The 20,377-nt window shown below is 35.4% G+C and overlaps 1 protein-coding gene across 4 annotated transcripts in view; it reads right to left on the reverse strand.

Annotated features, from left to right (window-relative positions):
• The window catches only part of CNTN5 (contactin 5), a 1,295,471-nt gene that overhangs the window by 74,631 nt on the left and 1,200,463 nt on the right, over window positions 1-20,377 (reverse strand). For all 4 annotated transcript variants that reach the window (XM_025420999.3, XM_025420992.3, XM_049098649.1 and 1 more), the window contains one exon: window positions 11,150-11,308. In XM_025420999.3, coding sequence (XP_025276784.1) covers window positions 11,150-11,308 — 159 coding nt within the window. The remainder of the gene's footprint in view (window positions 1-11,149; window positions 11,309-20,377) is intronic.

Genomic DNA, 20,377 nt, shown 5'->3' on the forward strand with positions numbered 1-20,377 from the left:
AATGTATTGTCATATCCTATTGGCTAGTATCTTGTTGAGAATTTTTGCATCCATGTTCATCAGGGATGTTGGTCTGTAATTCTCCTTTTTTGGTGGGGTCTTTGTCTGGTTTTGGAATTAAGGTGATGTTGGCCTCATAGAACGAATTTGGAAGTACTCCATCTCTTTCTATCTTTCCAAACAGCTTTAGGAGAATAGGTATGGTTTGTTCTTTAAACGTTTGATAGAATTCCCCAGGGAAGCCATCTAGCCCTGGACTTTTGTGTCTTGGGAGGTTTTTGATGACTGCTTCAATTTCCTCCCTGGTTATTGGCCTGTTCAGGTTCTCTATTTCTTCCAGTTCCAGTTTTGGTAGTTTGTGGCTTTCCAGAAATGTGTCCATTTCTTCTAGATTGCCTAATTTATTGGCGTATAGCTGTTCATAATATGTTTTTTAAATCATTTCTATTTCCTTGGTGTTGGTAGTGATCTCTCCTTTCTCATTCATGATTTTATTAATTTGAGTCTTCTCTCTCTTCTTTTTAATAAGGCTGGCTAATGGTTTATCTATCTTATTAATTCTTTCAAAGAACCAACTCTGTTCTGTTGATCTGTTCCACAGTTCTTCTGGTCTCGATTTCGTTGAGTTCTGCTCGAATCTTTATTAACTCTCTTCTTCTGCTGGGTGTAGGACCTATTTGCTGTTTTTTCTCCAGCTCCCTTAGGTGTAAGGTTATGTTTTGTATTTGAGTTCTTTCCAGTTTTTGGATGGATGCTTGTATTGCGATGTATTTCCCCCTCAGGACTGCTTTTGCTGCATCCCAAAGGTTTTGAACGGTTGTATCTTCAATCTCATTATTTTCCATGAATTTTTTAATTCTTCCTTAATTTCCTGGTTGACCCTTTCATCTTTTAGCAGGATGGTCCTTAACCTCCACGTGTCTGAAGTCCTTCCAAACTTCTTGTTGTAATTTAGTTTTAATTTTAAGGCATTATGGTCTGAGAATATGCAGGAGACGATCCCAATCTTTTAGTACTGGTTCAGACCTGATTCGTGACCCGGTATGTGGTCTATTCTGGAGAATGTTCCATGTGCACTTGAGAAGAATGTGTATTCAGTTGGGTTTTGATGTAAAGTTCTGTAGATATCTGTGAAATCCATCTGGTCCAGTGTATCATTTAAAGCTCTCGTTTCTTTGGAGATGTTGTGCTTAGAAGACCTATCGAGTGTAGAAAGCACTAGATTGAAGTCACCAAGTATAAGTGTATTATTATCTAAGTATGTGTTAACTTTGGTTATTAATTGATGGATATATTTGGCAGCTCCCACATTCGGGGCATATATATTGAAGATTGTTAAGTCCTCTTGTTGGATAGATCCTTTAAATATGAGATAGTGTCCCTCTTCATCTCTCACTACAGTCTTCAGGGTAAATTTTAGTTTATCTGATACAAGGATGGCTACCCCTGCTTCTTTTTGAAGACCATTTGAATGGTAAATGGTTCTCTAACCTTTTATTTTAAGGCTGTAGGTGTGCTTCTGTCTAAATGAGTCCCTTGTAGACAGCATATAGATGGGGCTTGCTTTTTTATCCAGTCTGACACCCTGTGCCTTTTGATGATTAGCCCATTAACGTTCAGAGTTACTATTGACAGATATGAGTTTAGTGTCATCATGATATCTATTCAGTCGGTGTTTTTGTGGATTGTTCCATTGGACTTCTTCTTAAAGTGGAATTTTGAGAGTCCCCCTTAAAATTTCTTGCAGAGCTGGTTTGGAGGTCACATATTCTTTCAGTTGCTGCCTGTCTTGGAAGCTCTTTATCTCTCCTTCCATTCTGAATGAGAGCCTTGCTGGATAAAGTATTCTTGGTTGCATGTTTTTCTCATTTAGGATCCTGGGATCCCTGGGTGGCGCAGCGGTTTGGCGCCTGCCTTTGGCCCAGGGTGCGATCCTGGAGACCCGGGATCAAATCCCACATCGGGCTCCCGGTGCATGGAGCCTGCTTCTCTCTATGCCTCTCTCTGTGTGTGTGTGTGTGTGTGTGTGTGTGTGTGTGACTATCATAAATAAATAAAAATTTAAAAAAAAGAATATAGGACCCTGAATATATCCTGCCAGTCCTTTCTGGCCTGCCAGGTCTCTGTGGAGAGGTCTGCTGTTACCCTAATACTCCTCCCCATAAAAGTCAGGGATATCTTGTCTCTTGCTGCTTTAAGATCTTCTCTTTATCTTTGGAATTTGCACGCTTAACTATTAGATGTCAAGGTGTTGAACGGTTTTTATTGATTTGGGGTGGGGGATCTCTCTATTTCCTGGATCTGAATGCCTGTTTCCCTTCCCAGATTAGGAAAGTTTTCAGCTATGATTTGTTCAAATACATATTCTGGACCTCTGTCCCTTTCGGCACCTTCGGGAACCCCAATTAAACATAGGTTTTTCTTTGTCAGGCTGTCACTTATTTCCCTTAATCTATCCTCATGATCTTTTGTTTGTCCCTTTTTTCTTCAGTTTCCCTCTTTGCCATCAACTTGTGTTCTATGTCACTCACTCGTTCTTCCACCTTGTTAACCCTCGTCGTTAGGACTCCTAGTTTGGATTGCATCTCACATGATTGATTTTTAATTTCTGCCTGATTAGATGTAAATTCTGCAGTCATGAAGTCTCTTGAGTCCTTTATGCTTTTTTCTAGAGCCACCAGTAGCTGTATAATAGTGCTTCTAAATTGGCTTTCTGACATGGAATTGTAATCCAGATTTTGTAACTCTGTGGGAGAGAGGACTGTTTCTGATTCTTTCTTTTGAGGTGAGGTTTTCCTTCTAGTCATTTTGCTCAGTGCAGAGTGGCCAAAAACAAGTTGTATTGGGAAAAGGAGAAAAAAGAGAGAAGAGAAAGAAGGAAAGAAAGAGAAAAAAAGAAAAAAAGAGAAAAAAAGAAGAAAAAAAAAAAGGAGGGGGAAGCAAACAGGAAAAAAAAAAAAAAAAAACAACCCAAAAAACAAAAAACAAGGGGGAGTATCCTGTGATACAGTATACTGTAAATCCCTTGACTTCCCCTGGAACTTTCCAGTGCTGCTTGGTCAATTATTTCTTTTTTCCCCTCTCGGTCTAGGTGGTCTTCTGGGGGAGGGGCCTGTTGTGCTGATTCTCAGGTGTTAGCACTTGGGGGAGCTGCTCCGCCCCCTGCCTGGTGCAGGGCTCAGGGGGGCTGTTCACCCCGTGAGGCCCCAGGAGGAACAGCCCCAGTGGCGGGGCCAGCTCTGCAGCCCTGGAGTCAGCCCCCGCAGTAGCTCCGGAGCTCTCCGTCTGCAGGGCCTGGAGGCTCCGGGCGGGGCCGCTGATCTGCTCAGCTGGGGCAGGAGCGTCCTCGCTGTCCTGGGCCCTCCCGGCCTCTGCCTGTCCCGGGGGGAGGTCGGATCCTGGGCTGTGTCTCGGCGCCCTGTGCTCTGGAGCCTGTGCTGGTGGATTCGCTCCCAACCCCGCAGCCCCCTCCGCGGAGCCGCCCCCGAGCCCCCCGAGCTGCTCCGGGTCCCCCGTGCGCGCTGCAGCCCTTAGGGAGCTCGGGGCGCTCTCCCGGGGCGCAGGTGCCTGTCAGTGTCCCCGGGAGCCCGAGGGCATCCCCGCCCTCCTGGGTCCTGCTCCACCTCCCCGCGAGCCCCTTTCCCCCGGGAAGGTCGGTGCAGCTCCTGCGTCTCCGGGACGGGGCTCTCCTGTCCTGGGGACACTCGCCCCGGCCCCTCCCCCTTGGAGGCCTTTTGTGTCTTTACTTCTTTTCCCCGTCTTCCTACCTTGATAGAAGCGCGAACTCTTCTCACTGTAGCATTCCAGCTGGTCTCTCTTTGAATCTCAGGCCGAATTCGTAGGTTTTCGGGATGATTTGAAGGTTTTCTAGGTAATTTGGTGGGGACAGGTGATTGGGGACCCTACTCTTCCGCCGTCTTGCCCCTCCCTTCCTCTGTCCATTTTTAAATCAGATTTTTTTTTAGTTTTTTATTTACATTTTTTTTAATTTGTTTTTTTTTTTTTTTGGTGTTTTTTTCTTTTTTTTTTGTTTTTGTTTTTTGGTGTTGAGTTGTTCTTTATATATTTTGGATATTGACTGCTTTCCAGATATATCATTTACAAATATCCTCTACAACCTAGTAGGTTGTTTTTGTTTTGTTTTATTTTGTTAATGTTTCCTTCACTGTGAAAAAGCTTTTTATTTTGGTCTAATCCCAACAGTTTAATTTTGCTATTGTTTCTCTTGTATTAGGAAACATATTTAGAAAAATGTCACTGTGGCTGATGTCAAAGGAATTAATTGCTCCTTATGTTTTCTTTTAGGAATTTTATGGCTTCAGGTCTCACATTTAGGCCTTTAATCCATTTTGAGTTTATTTTTGTGTATGATGTAAGAAAGTGGTCCAGTTTTATTCTTTTGCATGTAGCTGCCTAATTTTCCTGGCACCACTTATTGAAGAGACTGTCTTTTCCCCATTATATATATATTCTTACCTCCTTTGTTGTAGATTAATTGACTACATATGTGTGGGTTTATATGGGGGCTTTGTATTCTGTTTGATCAATCTATGTGTTTATTTATGTGCCAGTACCATACTGTTTTTATTACTATAGCTATGTAGTGTATCTTGAAATCTGGGAATGTGATACGTCCAGCTTTGTTCTTTTTTCTCAAGATTGTTTTGGGATTATCAGGATCTTTTCTCAATACTTAAAAACTTAGTATTATTTGTTATATTTCTGTGAAAAATGCTACAGGCATTTTGATAAGGATTACTGTGGATAATCTGTGGATTGCTTTGGATACTATGGATATTTGAACAATATTTGTTATTCCAGTCCATGAGCATGAAATATCTTTTCATTTATTTGTGTTGATTTTAATTTCTTTCATCAGTGTTTTATAGTTTTCAAAGTATAGGTCTTTCACTTCCTTGGATAACCTTATTCCTAGGTGTTTTATTATTTTTGGTGTAACTATAAATGGAACTGTTTTCTTAATTTCTTTTTCTGCTACTTCATTACTATAATACAGAAATGCAACAGATTTCTGTATATTAATTTTGTATCTTGTGACTTCACTGAATTAATTTGAGTTCTAAATTTATTTTTATAGAGTCCTTCGGGTTTTTTTGTATCATGTCATCTGCAAATAGTGAGTTTTACTTCTTTCTTAACAATTTGATTGCCTGTTATTAATTTTTCTTGATTGCTATGGCTAGGAATTCCAGTATTATGATAAATAAAAGTGGTGAAAGTGGACATCTTTGTCTTGTTCCTGATCTTAGATGAGAGACTCTGAGTTTTCATCACTAAGTATGATGTTAGCTGTGAGTTTTTCATACATGGGCTTTATTATTTTAAGATGTATTCTTTCTATACCTACTTTGCTGTGTTTTTATCACAAATGGATGTTATACTTTGTCAAATGCTTTTTCTGCATCTATTGAGATAATAGGATTTTTATACTTTCACTAGTTAATGATATATATATATATATATATATATATATCATAGTGCTTGATTTGCAAATATGAACTACTTTGTATCCCTAGAATAAATTCCACTTCATCCTGGTGAATGACTTCCTATTTGTTTTGAACTCATTCTTGTGAAAGCTTAGTTATTATTTTACTAAAACTACTATTGTCAAAGTAACCAATGATCTCTATGTTGCTAAGATCAAGGATTAATTCTTAATCCTCATTATACTTCACATGTCAGTAGCATTTGGCATAGTTAATTACTTCTTTTTCCATGATGATTTTTTTCTTTTTTCTTCCAGGATATTACATTATCTTGGTTTTCTTTTTTAACCAAATGACTAGTTTTCCACTGTATCCTTTGCTTTTTTTCCTCTTCTCCACAATTTCTTACTATTGAAATGCTCTAGGGCTCAATTTTCATACTCTTCTCTATTTTGTGTTCATGTCCTTGGAGATGACATGCAGTCTTATGATTTTAAGAGAAATTTATTCCAGTAACATTCCAGTTTACAACTCTATTTTAAACCTCTCTCTTAAACTCTATCCTCATATATGCTATTGCCTATCTGTTGTCCTTAGGGGCCCCACCTCCAAATATTCACACTAGGAGTTAGGGCTTCATCATATAAACTCTGGAGGGGGGCACAATTCAGTCCATATCAGGCAGGTTGCAATTTTAAATAAAATGGTCAGGATAAGTCTCATTAAGGAGGCTCATTTGAGTGGGGTTTTAAAGCAGATGTGTATTTAGTTATGCCAATAAGAGGAACCATGCCAGATAAGAGGAACAACTAGTGCAAATAAGAAACATTATATGTAGGAGCATTAGAAGATCATTGAATCAGGAGCAAAGTAAGCATTAGTTAGAATGGTAGAAGATGAGTTTGGATAGAGATTGATAGGATAAGTCGTATAGGACTTGGGCTTTCATCCTGAGAGAAATGGAGAGACACTGGAAGATTGATGTTATGTTTTATCTTTTAATGCGTTAGTTCAAACTATGTCGAAAATAGGAAGTAATTAACATTTAATGAGGTAATAGGGGTGAGGCTCTTCTATGATAGAATTAGTATTCTTATAGGAAAGGATACCAGAGCATTCACTTCTTATTTCTCCCATGAGAGGACACAGTGAGAAGGCTGCTGCTACAAGCCAGGAGAAGAGTTCTCACCAGAAATTAAATCAAATTGGCTGTCACCTAGATCTTGGAATCCCAGCCTTTAGAACTATGAGAAGAATTTCTCTTATTTAAGCCACCAAATAAGCCACCAAATTTATAGTGTTTTGTAATGGCAGTCTGAGCAGACTAATACACTGCCCCTACCATAATACTTTTGAATCTCCTTACAATATTTCTTTAATCTTTCATTCAGTAACTTCTAAGATACTATATAATTTGTTTGTTTATTATGTTATCTGTTTATTGTTTGTCCTCACCGTGGAACATAATCTCCAGAGGGGTAGAGATTTTTATTTTGATTTGTTCACTCATATATCCTAAATGCCTGGAATACTACCTGGAAGGTGTTCAACAAATTTATATTGAATGAATGAAAAAGGAGTTCAAATTGTCAGGTATGATAAAAATTGGTACAGTTAATTTCTGTAAATGTGAAGTGATTATGTGAAGTAATTATTTCAGGCTTTACATTAAAAAAGAAAATATGAAATAAAAAATTCTTCCTCCCAAAGATACATGTATTTATATCTTCTTATCAATAACTATAGGTTTTATTTTTTATTATTATTTTTTTTAATAACTATAGGTTTTAAAGGCTTTGTCCCTCACCCTATATCCTCTCCCCATCCTTAAATCTAATATCTCTTTAAAAATAAAAACATTTATAAAGTCTAAGTTCCTTGCTACTTGTACGCACTATAAAACAATTATAAAATGTATATGTTGAAGGTATTAATATTTTTGATGAAAAATAATTATAAAATGTATATGTTGAAGGTATTAATATTTTTGATTAAATGACATTCAGTATGAAATAAATTAAAACAAATTTGTTAAAATAAAATTGAGATTTGATTTCAAATGCAATATCAGGGAGGTTAAAGGCAGTTGAGATGGTATACTAAAATAATTATTTTAAAAGTCTTGGAGGTATCTTTTTATAAGGATCTGTTTTTCTGGAAGTATGGAGACAAGTTAGTTTCAAAGAAAACATTCAGCTTCAGTGAAACATCCCATAACTAAAAATAGTGGAGGATACCATATTTATTCAGGGAGAGAACCCTGTTAGAATGCCTTTCCTTGTAGAAGAATTGCAACCTAGAATTTAATTAAATAGTTAAACGTAAACTAAAGAAGCCTATCTTGTTGACAAATTTAATCAACCAATCAATCAATGGAAAATATATCCGCAGATAGAAATATATCCACTGAAAGAATAGTTAAGAAACATGTTTGAATTAAGTAAACAATGACCAATTAATTCTATGATTATAGGTAATTGGTTATTCTTAAATAGACACAATAAAATACCAAGGCAGTTAATAATTCAATAATAATGATGAGTAAAGTCAGATTTCCAAATCAAAAACAATTTGAACAGAAAAGGGATCTGCTAGTGAAATTATCTACTTCTTATGGCTATTTTCATACTTTCTTCAAAATGAATAATTTAGTCACATTCTTAGTCACCCAATTTTAATCTGATTTTTGAATGGGCAATACTGATAAGTTAATTCCATGTTTCATCAGCTAAAAGGTCCAGATGCAACTCATTATCTTATTTGTCAAAAATAAGTAGTTCACTAATTTTTTTTTTGTAATTATGGTGGTATATAAAGGAATCTTAAGTAATTTTTAAATACTATGAATTGCATTAACTTTATCACAGAGTCCAAACCTCAAACTAATTTTTTCCTTCTAACAGATATTTCTTCATTAGAGTTTATCTCTATTGAAATTTATTTTGATGAAGAACAACTATGAAAACAAAAGACCCACTGCTCCAAGGAAGCTGCTGTGGCTCTAGAGGGACTTCTTTACCTGCCACAGGCATGAAAAATTAGTGGTCAGATTTAGCTAGGGACTAAAACCATTGAAAACTATTACTTGAGAGCAGGCAAAAGTTGAGTACTGCTCCTTGGCATGCTTGCTTAGAGGATGGCATGCTAGACTTTGAGAAGTGAGTGACCTCATTAGATACTATGAAGGGCAAATAAAATTGATCACCTGCAGAAATATATTTTTGAGAAATATATATTTTCTTATTAATACAATAAAGCATAGATTTCTTAATAAGTAACTGCTGAACTAAATTTAAAAAGGAACCCTTAACTTAAAAATATTCCAGCCTTCAAATTATTTTAGAAAGATGAGAATGCAACTTTATAGTAGGGACTTCTAAAACAAATAAACCCCCAAATTAACATTAGTCTAAATGCCAAGACCTACACACACACACACACACACACACACACACAATCTCTTTCATTTTTTCTTGTGCCAAAAATCTACATATATATATGTGTATACACACACACATACATATTTATATTTCTATCTATCAAACAACAAAAAGTAGAAATAGGTGAACCAAGATATGTGAGAAATCAAGATATGAGAGTAACTAGGAACCTACCTATGGTTGGGTTAGGAAGAAGATTAGATGTACTGGATTGCCATGACATCTGTTAAGGTAGGAAGGATAAGAATATGTGGATGGAATGAATGAGGAAACATATGTATGTATTGCAATGTGCCCACAAGGAAAATGTCCCAAGAAGTAAGGGAAGTGTGGCAAAAGTGGGCATATAGCATATCTGTGAGTGCACAACACCAGATATAAGATGAACCCATCTTCTGGCTGCAAAGCAAAAGGTTTAGGCTGTCACACAAATGAAAAGATAAAAGCACTGGGGCAAAGATTAGAAGTATTCTTGAATAAACCTGTTTATGTGGCTTGACTTTATGATCTTTCCAGAATTATCTATTGAATGTAGAGATCCCCCAATTTCTTGGATCTACAGAGGTATCACAGGATTAGTGTGGAGCCAGAAATGAGGCTAATACACACAATTATATGTATTACAAATTAATATCTATATACATAGAGTATACTATGTTGATAATCAAAATCAAATCTATAAATTAATATAGGAACCTAATACTTAAAAAAAGTGAATTGTATTTTGTATGCAAATATAATTCCTCTCTCCCAAATTGTAAAATTTTATGCAAAACAAATTTTCTGTTTAAATAATTTATTATTTAAGCAGCAAAATGGACCACTCCACTTCTATAGCATTATGGTTAATTGAGTTTCATGGTTATTGCATTCAGTATTGCATACTGATTTATATTTCACTTATAAACAAATAAATCAATTTTATCCTTAGAAAATAAAATTACAAATTCTTACTCAGAATGGACAACTGCTTCTGAAGATTACATTTTATAGATATTGCATACTTTTAAATACCAACATGCTACATAAGTGTCTAATAACCATCAAGTGATCATAACTTCACGTATTCCTATAGACAGCTACACTTGGAGAAATGAGAATTTGGTTACAACATGGAAAGCAAATTATCAGGGAAGAAAATGACTTTAAGAATAGTGCGACTATTACACAAATGTCTTACAAGTAGACATTAAAATTCTGCCTTGTTTTAAACAATGTAACTTATGTTAGATTATCTTTTTCTAAGTAAAAAGATGTGTGACTATAAAGAGGTAGCACGAGGAACTGGAGTAATGGAAAAGTTCTGTACCCAATTTTCTTGGTGGTTACTTGAGGCTTCACAACAAAATCTCATAAAATTTTATGGAACCACACATTAAAAATTGTATATAAAAATTTGTGAAATCTGAATATAGTATATAGTATATAGATCAGTTAATAGCATTGTATCAATGTCAATTTTCTGATTTGATAATTGTACCATGGTTATGTAAAATATTATCATTAGGGAGAGCTGAGGAATGGGTCCATAGAAAATCTTTGTACTATTTGGCAACTTTCACATTGACCCTAAAGTTATTTCAATAAACAAATATAAATGATGTGGTCCTCTCTCAGGAATTGAGAGAAGAAAGCAAGAGAGCTTTTTCTTTTTCTTTTTTTTTTAATACAGATCACCGGGGGGCAGCCCTGGTGGCGCAGATGTTTGGCTCCGCGTTTGGCCCAGGGCATGACCCTAGAGACCCAGGATCGAGTCCCGCGTCGGGCTCCCTGCATGGGGCCTGCTTCTCCCTCTGCCTGTGTCTCTGCTTCTCTCTCTCTCTCTCTCTCTGTGTATTGCTCATAGATGAATAATAATAAAAAAAAAGATAAATAAACAGAGTCATGACATGTCGTGACTTCAAAAAAAAAAAAAAAAAAAGAGCACCCGGATGTGTTGGGGCGGGGCCTGGGGGGGGGCGGCATGTGATAAGGAGAGAGAATCTTAAGCAGTCTCCTTGTCCAGCACAGAGCCACCTATTACAACTCTGAGATCATGACTTGAGCCTGAAATCAAGAGTTGGACACTGAACTGCTTGAGCCACCCAGGCACCTGGAAAGCAAGATAGCTTTATAGAAAGAGGCAAACAATGGTTAATATTGTAATTAATAACAAAATTTCCAGAATTCAAAATGATCCCACTAAGACTGCTAGCAAATATAGCTCATGACAGAAGAAGCTATTCTGGTTGCCTCTGATGTTGTGTTAGAGCCTCTTACTTGTTTTTACTGTTTGCCAGCCCAGGGAGAATGGGCTGCGAGCCTGCAGGTTGTAGGAGGAGATTGGGCTGTGGTTGTCAGCTGCAGGACTCCAGGAGAGTGTGGCTGTGCTTTCGGTGATTTCCTCAACAATCACTACCCCTGGTGGGCCTGGGGGACCTATAGGCAAAAGGGAATGAATAAAGTTAAATACAAGCCACGATGAAGAGCTATGAGAAATTGTATTTCCAATAAAGATCCAATCAAACTATCTAACTGTCTAAATGAAATACATATTTAGTAATGAAAATTGACAGTAGAGAGATGGGATCCAAAGTGGGTACCATGATTTCTGCTGGGAACTTAATTATAGATTTGATTTTTTTCCTAACACTTTGCTTGGAGGCAACTACCAATTACCATTATATTTTATAGGAAAAGAAAAAACAAAAAATTAGAAATACACACAAGAATATGAATGTCAATATTAACTATGACTATGGACATCAACCACAGCTTAAAGAAGCTATATACACAGCTTATAGAGAGTGATTGGCAATGGTATCAGTAACAAAAAAGATCCTATAGTTAACAAAATATTATAGGTGTATGGGCCTAATTTTTAGGTTCAAGAAACCTGCAAGTGTACAAATACTGTGATGCGACTATCAAGTAGCTTAAACTTTAACAGGGAAAATATCAAGAGCTCTGAAATAATGATAGTTCGGGCCAAAAGGTATATTTTAGAAGTAAGGCATGGACAAATTTTGTGGGGATTTAAAAGGAAGGTGTGATTTTGATGGATGATGATGATAATGATGATGATAATGGTGATGATTTGTGATGGGGATGGGAGAGTAGTTCATCAGAGAAGATTATTTTCCTTATGCTCATGAAAAATTGGTATAGAATAGTGATAATCTATGAGCATGTAGACTCTACCTTCAAGAAACAACTGTGGTCTGATGGAGAAATATACCTTTGTATTATCACTTCTTAAAATAGTGATATCTAATAGCATTTAAAAATATGTAGAGTGTTTACATTTTAGTGGTTGGAAAGCATGCCGATTTTCTTATTGACATTCTTCTGTTCTTTAATATGGACAATTCAGGCTTCAAGGATTCTTTTATTTTCAATGACAGCAAACAAAAAAACCTTTTAAGTATTTTGGGTTATTTTCTGAATTAGTCCTACCAGTACCATTCTGGCTTCATTTGACTCCCTAGTCCACATTAATGCCATTGTCATTCACACTATTTGCATCTTTGGTGACAAACTAAACCACATTTATAAGTTCTCAAATCTGAATGGACTAAGTTAACTACTTACTTTCTCTGGCTCTGGTCTTGGCTTTCTAGTCTAACCTTGCTGAGTCAGATTTGATTACAAAGTCTGATCAGGAGGGGCTGAGCTAGACTAGAAGTAGCTAAGAAATGGTGGAGTGCTGGAGAAATGGAGGCAGTTAGTAAAGACCTCTTGGGTAGACAATTTCAAAAGGGAAGGAACAAGGAGATGGTAAAAGCATTTTAAAAGCTTCATGAAGCAAATGACATTTTTAGGAAATGAGAACTGAACATTTTAATCAACTGAGTCCATTCAGATATAAGGATTTTTAAATTTGGTTTGGCTTATCATCAAAGATGCCAATAGTGTGAATGGCCATGGTGTCAAGATTGCCTAAGGAGTCAAGTAAAACCAGAAAGGTGTTAATACACTAGAATAAAAGAAAGGAATCAGGAAAGCATGATGGAAGACATAAGAAATGGAACTTGTGAAGAGAAAATTGCAGAGTTTGTGATTTAAGTGTAGGGTACTTTTGAATGAGACTTTGTGCTTATTTGGAGTGAAGTGGGGAATATATTAGGGTTGAAAAGGTCAAGGATTTATGGAAGAATATGTTTGATGTGTCATCAGTGTGAATATTCAAAGCATTAAAACAGTGGCTAAGGATGAGCTGAGGTAAATAAATGAGATCCGGGTGCTGAAGATGTCTAACAAGTTGTTAGACTGTGGAGGCATAAATATAAAGAGAAACTATAATGATGATAACATAAATAATGATGAGAATATTAACCGTAATTACTGATAGCTACCATATCCTCACTTTACTAAATTAAGGCTTTGTATTACATATTTTGCAAACATTAACCTGTTCATTTATTTCTGTGTCACTGTAGGGTTGACATTATTCTCCCTATTTCATAGAAGACATAAAAGAAATCTCAGAGATTGGTTAGTCAGTAAATAATAAATAAATTTCTTAGTCAATAACTTTATTATATGTTAGGTATTATGGAGACAGTAGGTATCAGAGAATCCATTCTTATGAGGAGATATATTTTTGCTCAAGTCATTCTGTTGGTGAATGGCACAGCTAATATTTGAATTTGGATCTAGTTATAAAACCTGATTTGTCCAAAGAATCAAGAAGTACACAGATCTGTCCTGCTTTCACTGCTAATCTAGAAAGTAGTTTTAAATAAAGAAATGAAAGAAAAAAGTATGTGTTAAGGAAAGGCATGATTCAATTATGTGGTAGAGACAAAGATGGCATTTGAGAGAAGCAGTTAGAACTTTGTGGCAGCCTGTGTATAAGGTAGACACCATTACTTTTTCCTCCCTGTAGTTGCAGGCCATTACCTCATTGAAAGGTGGAGCCTGTTCTTTTACTTCCTTGTATGTGGGCTGGCTTGTCACTATCTGTCTCAAAAGACAATGGTAGAGGTGACACTGCATGATTTTTGAGGAGAGGTTCTAAGAAGCTTTGCAGCTATCAATCCAGGCCTCTTGAATGCTTATCAATACTTATGTCTCCTTAGAAATCTAATTAACCTAAGGCTACCATTCTGTAAGAAAGTCCAAGCTATCATTTTGGAGAACCTTGTGGAGAAAGCTTAATCCAACTTGCTCTCAGCTATTCCAGGCGTCCCAGCCTACACATGCACCAAACATGTGACTGATGAAGCCTTCAAATAACCCCACCTCCAACCACCATGGGATTCATATGCATGAGAGATCTCAAGTACTTGACTGCCTGTCATCTGCCAAAATCATGAGGGCAAATAATACATTGATATTTGAAGCCACTAAGTTTTGGAGCAGCAACAGATAACTAGAACAGACTTCAAAACAGTTTGATTTGAAAGTTTGTTCATAGATTGAGAATTGGTCAGGAGGATCTTCAAAATGCTATGAAAAAAAGCATTTTTTCATAAGATAAAAATTTTGCTAATGCTTTCCAATAGGAATAGTTACCAACATAATTCATTTATTAAGCTCTTTTATATTGTTCCTTTTGTTCTGTTCCATTCCATCTCTTCCTTTTATTCACCTCTTCGAAAAGCATTAACATGATAGAAAATATGATAGAAAATATTGTGGGAAATAACTCTTTGTTAACTTAAAATAATTTGCCTTTTTGAGTATTAATGGTCTACAAAATGTTTAAATTAGTTTTCTTAAATAAAGGTGTATTTCTTTTAATAATAGGTAATTACTACTCTAAAAAGTTTTTAAAAACTTTAGCTAGAACAAAAAGGAATTTATAACATAATTAATAAATTCCCAAGTATTTTTCTCTGTATGTGGCTATTTTCTCAAGTATAGTCCTTAGCAAAATAATAAGTGAGAGTAAACAAGATTTATGTACCCAGGACACTGACTATGGCTGTGCAATTATTTATAATTATAAACCATTGTAAATAAGTAATTGTCCACTAATCATGGAAGGTTTAAATAATAAAATTTTATGATAAAATATTAGCCAGCCATTAAACTAATATTTAGGATTATTTGCTATGTGGGAAATGTTCACAATATAATAAGGGAAAAATTAAAATGAAAAATTATGTAAATATAAATGTATAGTTATTTCCCAAATACATAAAGGAAAAGACCAGAAATAAATGCATTAAAGTATACATGGTAGTTAATATTGCTTGGAAATGACAATATAGATGATAAAAATTTTATTCTTGTTTATATTTTCCAATTCTGCGTAATAAGGATCTAAAATTATTTTTTAAAGTCATTATTTTAAGGAAAGCCTCCATATGGTATGTATGTACTATTGTAAGTATATTCTATTTAACCAAACATTTACTGGAGGCCCATTATGTATAAAGCAATGTGTGGGTGGTGAGAGATGAGTAGGGGAATGATTTATAGAACAAAATAGGGTTCCAGCTCTAGGTGTATTAAAATCTTGTGGTAGAGACAGATCTTTTACAACAAGCAAATTCGAGATAATGATAATGCTATGTTCAAGTGTTTGAGAAGTATATTTTACATCTCATTATAGCTCTTGTTATGTTGCCTATAATTATTTTTCTAAAATTTCCACTTGTCTGAATATCCAACATAGTACTTGGAATATATTAGGCCCTCAATAAATATTTGTAGAAGGAGACATGAGAAAGAAGGGAGAAGAAGGAAAAGAGAAGATAAGAAAGGACCGAGGAGTTGTTTTTAGTTTGGAGTTTTGTGCAACAATTAACAAATATAAGAATGTTTTAAAATAAAGTAATTATCATATAAGACATGGTTCCAGTATAGTAGCTTCTTTTCTTGTTAAAATAAAATATATTTGAAAACATATATATTTGAGGTAACACCTTTTTTTTTCAGTCAAGTTGAATAGGATGGTAATGAAATTGGCAGAATAGCTCCATGAATGAGGCAAATAAGGTTTTTTTTGTATGATTTAATAAATTATTAAATCCTATGGACAGATACTTTTCTAAATCTTTATAAATCTAAAGATTTTTATGAATATATTGTAAAAATAGTCTGAAAAATTAATTACGCTTTTTACCTTTTAAGGTAAATTAAGTATAATTTTCAACCATAATAAAAGTGAAAATGAAATTTCTGGTTGTTATATTAGTATTGGCTTGTTAATACTCTATTTATAAAGAAATATACATTTTCACACATTGTATACTGAATGCTGGCCATAATTAGCTTTCTGTTTATATTTAGGAGTAAATTACATTAATATTATATTAATATAATCAATACCCTTATTTTTAAGTCCTGTTAATGATAGACATATTTTTGCCATTTTTTGACTTTTTTTAAAAATCAAGAAGTAAATTATCTCTTTAAAGGCTATATCTAATTTACATTCGACATCTTTGAAAATAGATTAATAAGAAAATATCTCACAGATGACAAATATGTGATAATAGCTAGTGTCTGAATATTTTACAGATATCTCTCATTTAGCAGAAATCCATATTAACTTTATAGTTGCTGTAATGACTCAGTATCAGATGGGATGGAATCTGGAAAGTTCTCCTCACTCCCCCTCACTCCACAACAGTGCTATTGTATAGAATCAGTAAAATACATATTTTATCTGAAAATAGGTGATTTAGAAAAATGGACACAATCTCTTCATTCCTTTTTGGTGAGGACTGCTGAGCAAATGACAAAGAACCAAGGCCCCGGACAGAAGCCATGCTCTTGTGAATTTAATTTATTCTCCATCAAGGGCCCCTAGGATTGCTATTAGATTGCTATCAGAGCAACTCATTTTTTGACCTAATGTTCAGTTAGAAAATTTCTCTTGAGAAGACATTGACTTTTAAAGCTGAAAAGGAACCCTCTTGCCCCGTTGATGGGAGTATGAATTGGTACAGCCAGTCTGGAAAACTATGTGGCAGTTCCTCAAAGAGTTAAAAACAGAGCTACCCTACGACCCAGCAATTGCACTACTGGGGATTTACCCAAAAGATACAGATGCAGTGAAAGCCAGGACACCTGCACCCCAATGCTTATAGCAGCAATGTCCACAATAGCCAAACTGTAGAAGGAGCCTCGATGTCCTTTGACAGATGATGGATAAAGAAGATGTGGTCTATATATACAGTGGAATATTCCTCAGCCATTAGAAACGACAAATGCCCACCATTTGCTTCGACATGGATGGACCTGGAGGGTACGATGCTGAGTGAAATAAGTCAGTCAGAGAAGGACAATCATCATATGATTTCACTCATATGGGGAACATAAGAAATAGTGAAAGCGATTGTAAGGGAAAAGAAGGGAACTGAGTGGGAAAAATTAGAGAGGGAGACAAAACATGAGAGACTCCTAACTCTGGGAAATGAACAAGGGGTAGTAGAAAGGGAGGTGGGTGGGGGGATGGGGTGACTGGGTGATGGGCACTGAGGGGGGCACTTGAGGGGATGAGCACTTGGGTGTTATATGTTGGCAAATCGAACTCCAATAAAAAAAATATACAAAAAAAAAAAAAAAAACCCTGAAAAGCAAATAAAGTAGATATCTCCTTGTGACCTCTAAAACCATTATTGTTAGGCTAAGGACATGAAACAAGGATCTAAGACTATATGTGATAGTTAAACAATGTTTTAGAGCCTTGAAATTTTTAAATGAACTGCAATTACCTAGTTCAATCATGTTATTTTTCAGATAAGAAAGGAGTATTTGAAACAGGAAAATCCATAAAAAACAAAACAAAACAAAAAACAAACAAAAACACCAAAGAGTCCTCCTGCTTTTGGGGGAAAAGTGTTAAAACAGAGTACAGCTTTTAGTCTTGACAACCAATGGAATGATATCTCCTGTTTAAAGCAAATTTGACAAACTAATGTGGTAATAAATAGGAAAATTGTATACCGACTTTTTGTGAATCATTACCCATTCTCCTTATAGACAACAATTGGTAGAGGCAGCCAATTGTTGTTGTGTGATTGTCCAAGTCTTCTTGAAGAAAAATTCTTAAAAATTCCTCCTAATACTGTAGCTGACTCCTCTTGCCAAGCAACTTTCCTGGCCCTTTCTCACTTAGATAACATCACTATTTCTGCCTGAATCTGACACCTATTGATTCAACAAATATCCCTATTGTTACATGTTATTTTTTACATTTTCAGAAGAGTCACAGTGTTTTTACTCTATTTGATTTTTTTCATACAGAGGTTTTAAGTGAAAAACTAAACTTGTTGGGATTTGAAACATCAAGCAGGTCTTTGCCTTACATTGTTTGTAAGGCAAACATTGTAAAAAAAATTGATGCCAAATATGCCATAGTATCTTAAATTGGTTCTATTTTTTATTATTTATTGTTTAAATTCTTTTTTTCTTAAGATTTTATTTTTATTTATTCATGAGAGACACAGAAAGAGAGAGGCAGAGACATAGGCAGGAGAAGCAGGCTCCCTGAAGGGAGCCTAATGAGGGACTGGATCCCAGGACGCTGGGATGACGCCCTGAGCCAAAGGCAGACACTTAATGGCTGAGCCACCCAGGCGTGCCTGGTTTTATTTTTAATTCTATAAATATTGCTTGGGGACAAATGCCTCTTACTTCTAAATATATGTAGGATTATGTTTCAGAAAGACAATCACTCATGGAAACAAAGTCCTGAACATGCCTTTCTAACCAAGTAAAGATGAGATTTAGCTACTGTCTAAAAGATGAGATGGAGAGAAATAAAATCTGTAACTCAGGCCACAAAGAGTATTTTGAATGTTTTTAAAGATTTATTTATTTATTTTAGAGAGAGTGGGGAGAGGCAGAGGGAATCTAAAGCAGACCCCCACTGAGCACTGATGATGATGTGGGGCTTGATCTCAGGACCCAGAGATCATGACTGGAGTCAAAATCAAGAGTCTGATGCTTAATTAACTGATCTACCCAGGTGCCCGTGGGGTATTTTCAATTTTTATAATGTAGTTTAATTACATGTAATGAACCATTCAGTACAAAGGACCATTTTGTATAGCCCCAATTTCAAAACCCATATATAAGTGACAACAAAACTTTTTATTAAAAAGTAATAGTTAAATCCTCTTAACAAAATGGGTATAGAGGGAACATACTTCAACGTAAAAGCAGTATCTCGGCCTTTTGGCTAAGATCAAGTGTAGTAAAAGCAGTATCTGAAAAACCCACAGCTAACACCATACTCAATGGTGAAAAGCAAAAGCTTTATCCCTAAGATTAGGAACAAGATAAGGATGTCCAGTCTCATCACTTTTATTCAACATCGTACTAAAAGTCCAAGCTGCAGCAATCAGACAACAAAAAGAAATAAAATACATCATATTTGACAGGAAGAAATTAAACTACTTGTGGATGACATAATACTATTCATAAAACTCTAAAGATTCCACCAAAAAGCTATTAGAAGTAATAAATAAATTCAGTAAAGTTACAAGATACATAATTATACCCAGAAATCTGTTGAATTTCTATACACTAATAATGAAGTAGCAGAAAGAGAAAATAAGAAAACAATCATATGCACATTGCAGCCCTAGGAATAAAATACATAGGAATAAAGTTAACCAAGGAGATGAATGACCTATACTCTGAAAACTCTAAGACATTGAAGAAAGAAATTGAAGGGGCAGCCCAGGTGGCTCAGTGGTTTAGTGCCGTCAGTCCAGGGCCTGGAGACCTAGGATCAAGTCCCATGTCGGGCTCCCTGCATGGAGCCTGCTTCTCCCTCTGACTAGTGTCTCTGGCCTCTCTCTCTCTCTCTCTCTCTCTCTCTCTGTGTGTGTCTCTCATGAATAAATAAATAAAATCTTAAAAAAAAGAAATTGAAGACAACAAAGATAGATGGAAAGATATGTCATGCTCATGGATTGAAAGAATGTTAAAATGTCCAAACTACTCAAAGCAATCTACATTTTCAATATAATCTCTATCAAAATACCAATAGCATTTTTCACAGAACTGGAATGGATAATATTAAAATTTGTATAAAACCCTCAAAGACTTTAAATAGCAAAAGCAATCTTGAGAAAGAAGAACAAAGCTGGAGATATCACATTCTTAGATTTTGATATACTACAATGCTGTAGTAATCAAAAGAGTATGGTATTGGCACAAAACCAGCTACATAGATCACTGAAAGAGAATAGGGAGTCTAGAAACAAACCCATGCCTATATGGCCAACTAATCCATAACAAGAATATACAATGGAGAAAAGACAGTCTTTTCAATAAATGGTATTGTGAAAACTGGACAACTGTATGAAAAATAATGAAACTGGTGTTCTCTTTTGCAGCATATATACTAAAACTAGAATGATACAGAAAAGATTAGCATTGCTCATATAATATATAGATTAACACACACACACACATATATAAAACTACACAACTTTCTTACACTATATACAAAAATAAACTCAAAATGAATTAAAGACTTCAATGTAAGACTTGAAACCATAAAACTCCTGGAAGAAAACATAGGAAGTAATTTCTTTA

The sequence above is a fragment of the Canis lupus genome, chromosome 21 (genome assembly GCF_003254725.2).
Source record: "Canis lupus dingo isolate Sandy chromosome 21, ASM325472v2, whole genome shotgun sequence".
Lineage (NCBI taxonomy): Eukaryota > Metazoa > Chordata > Mammalia > Carnivora > Canidae > Canis > Canis lupus.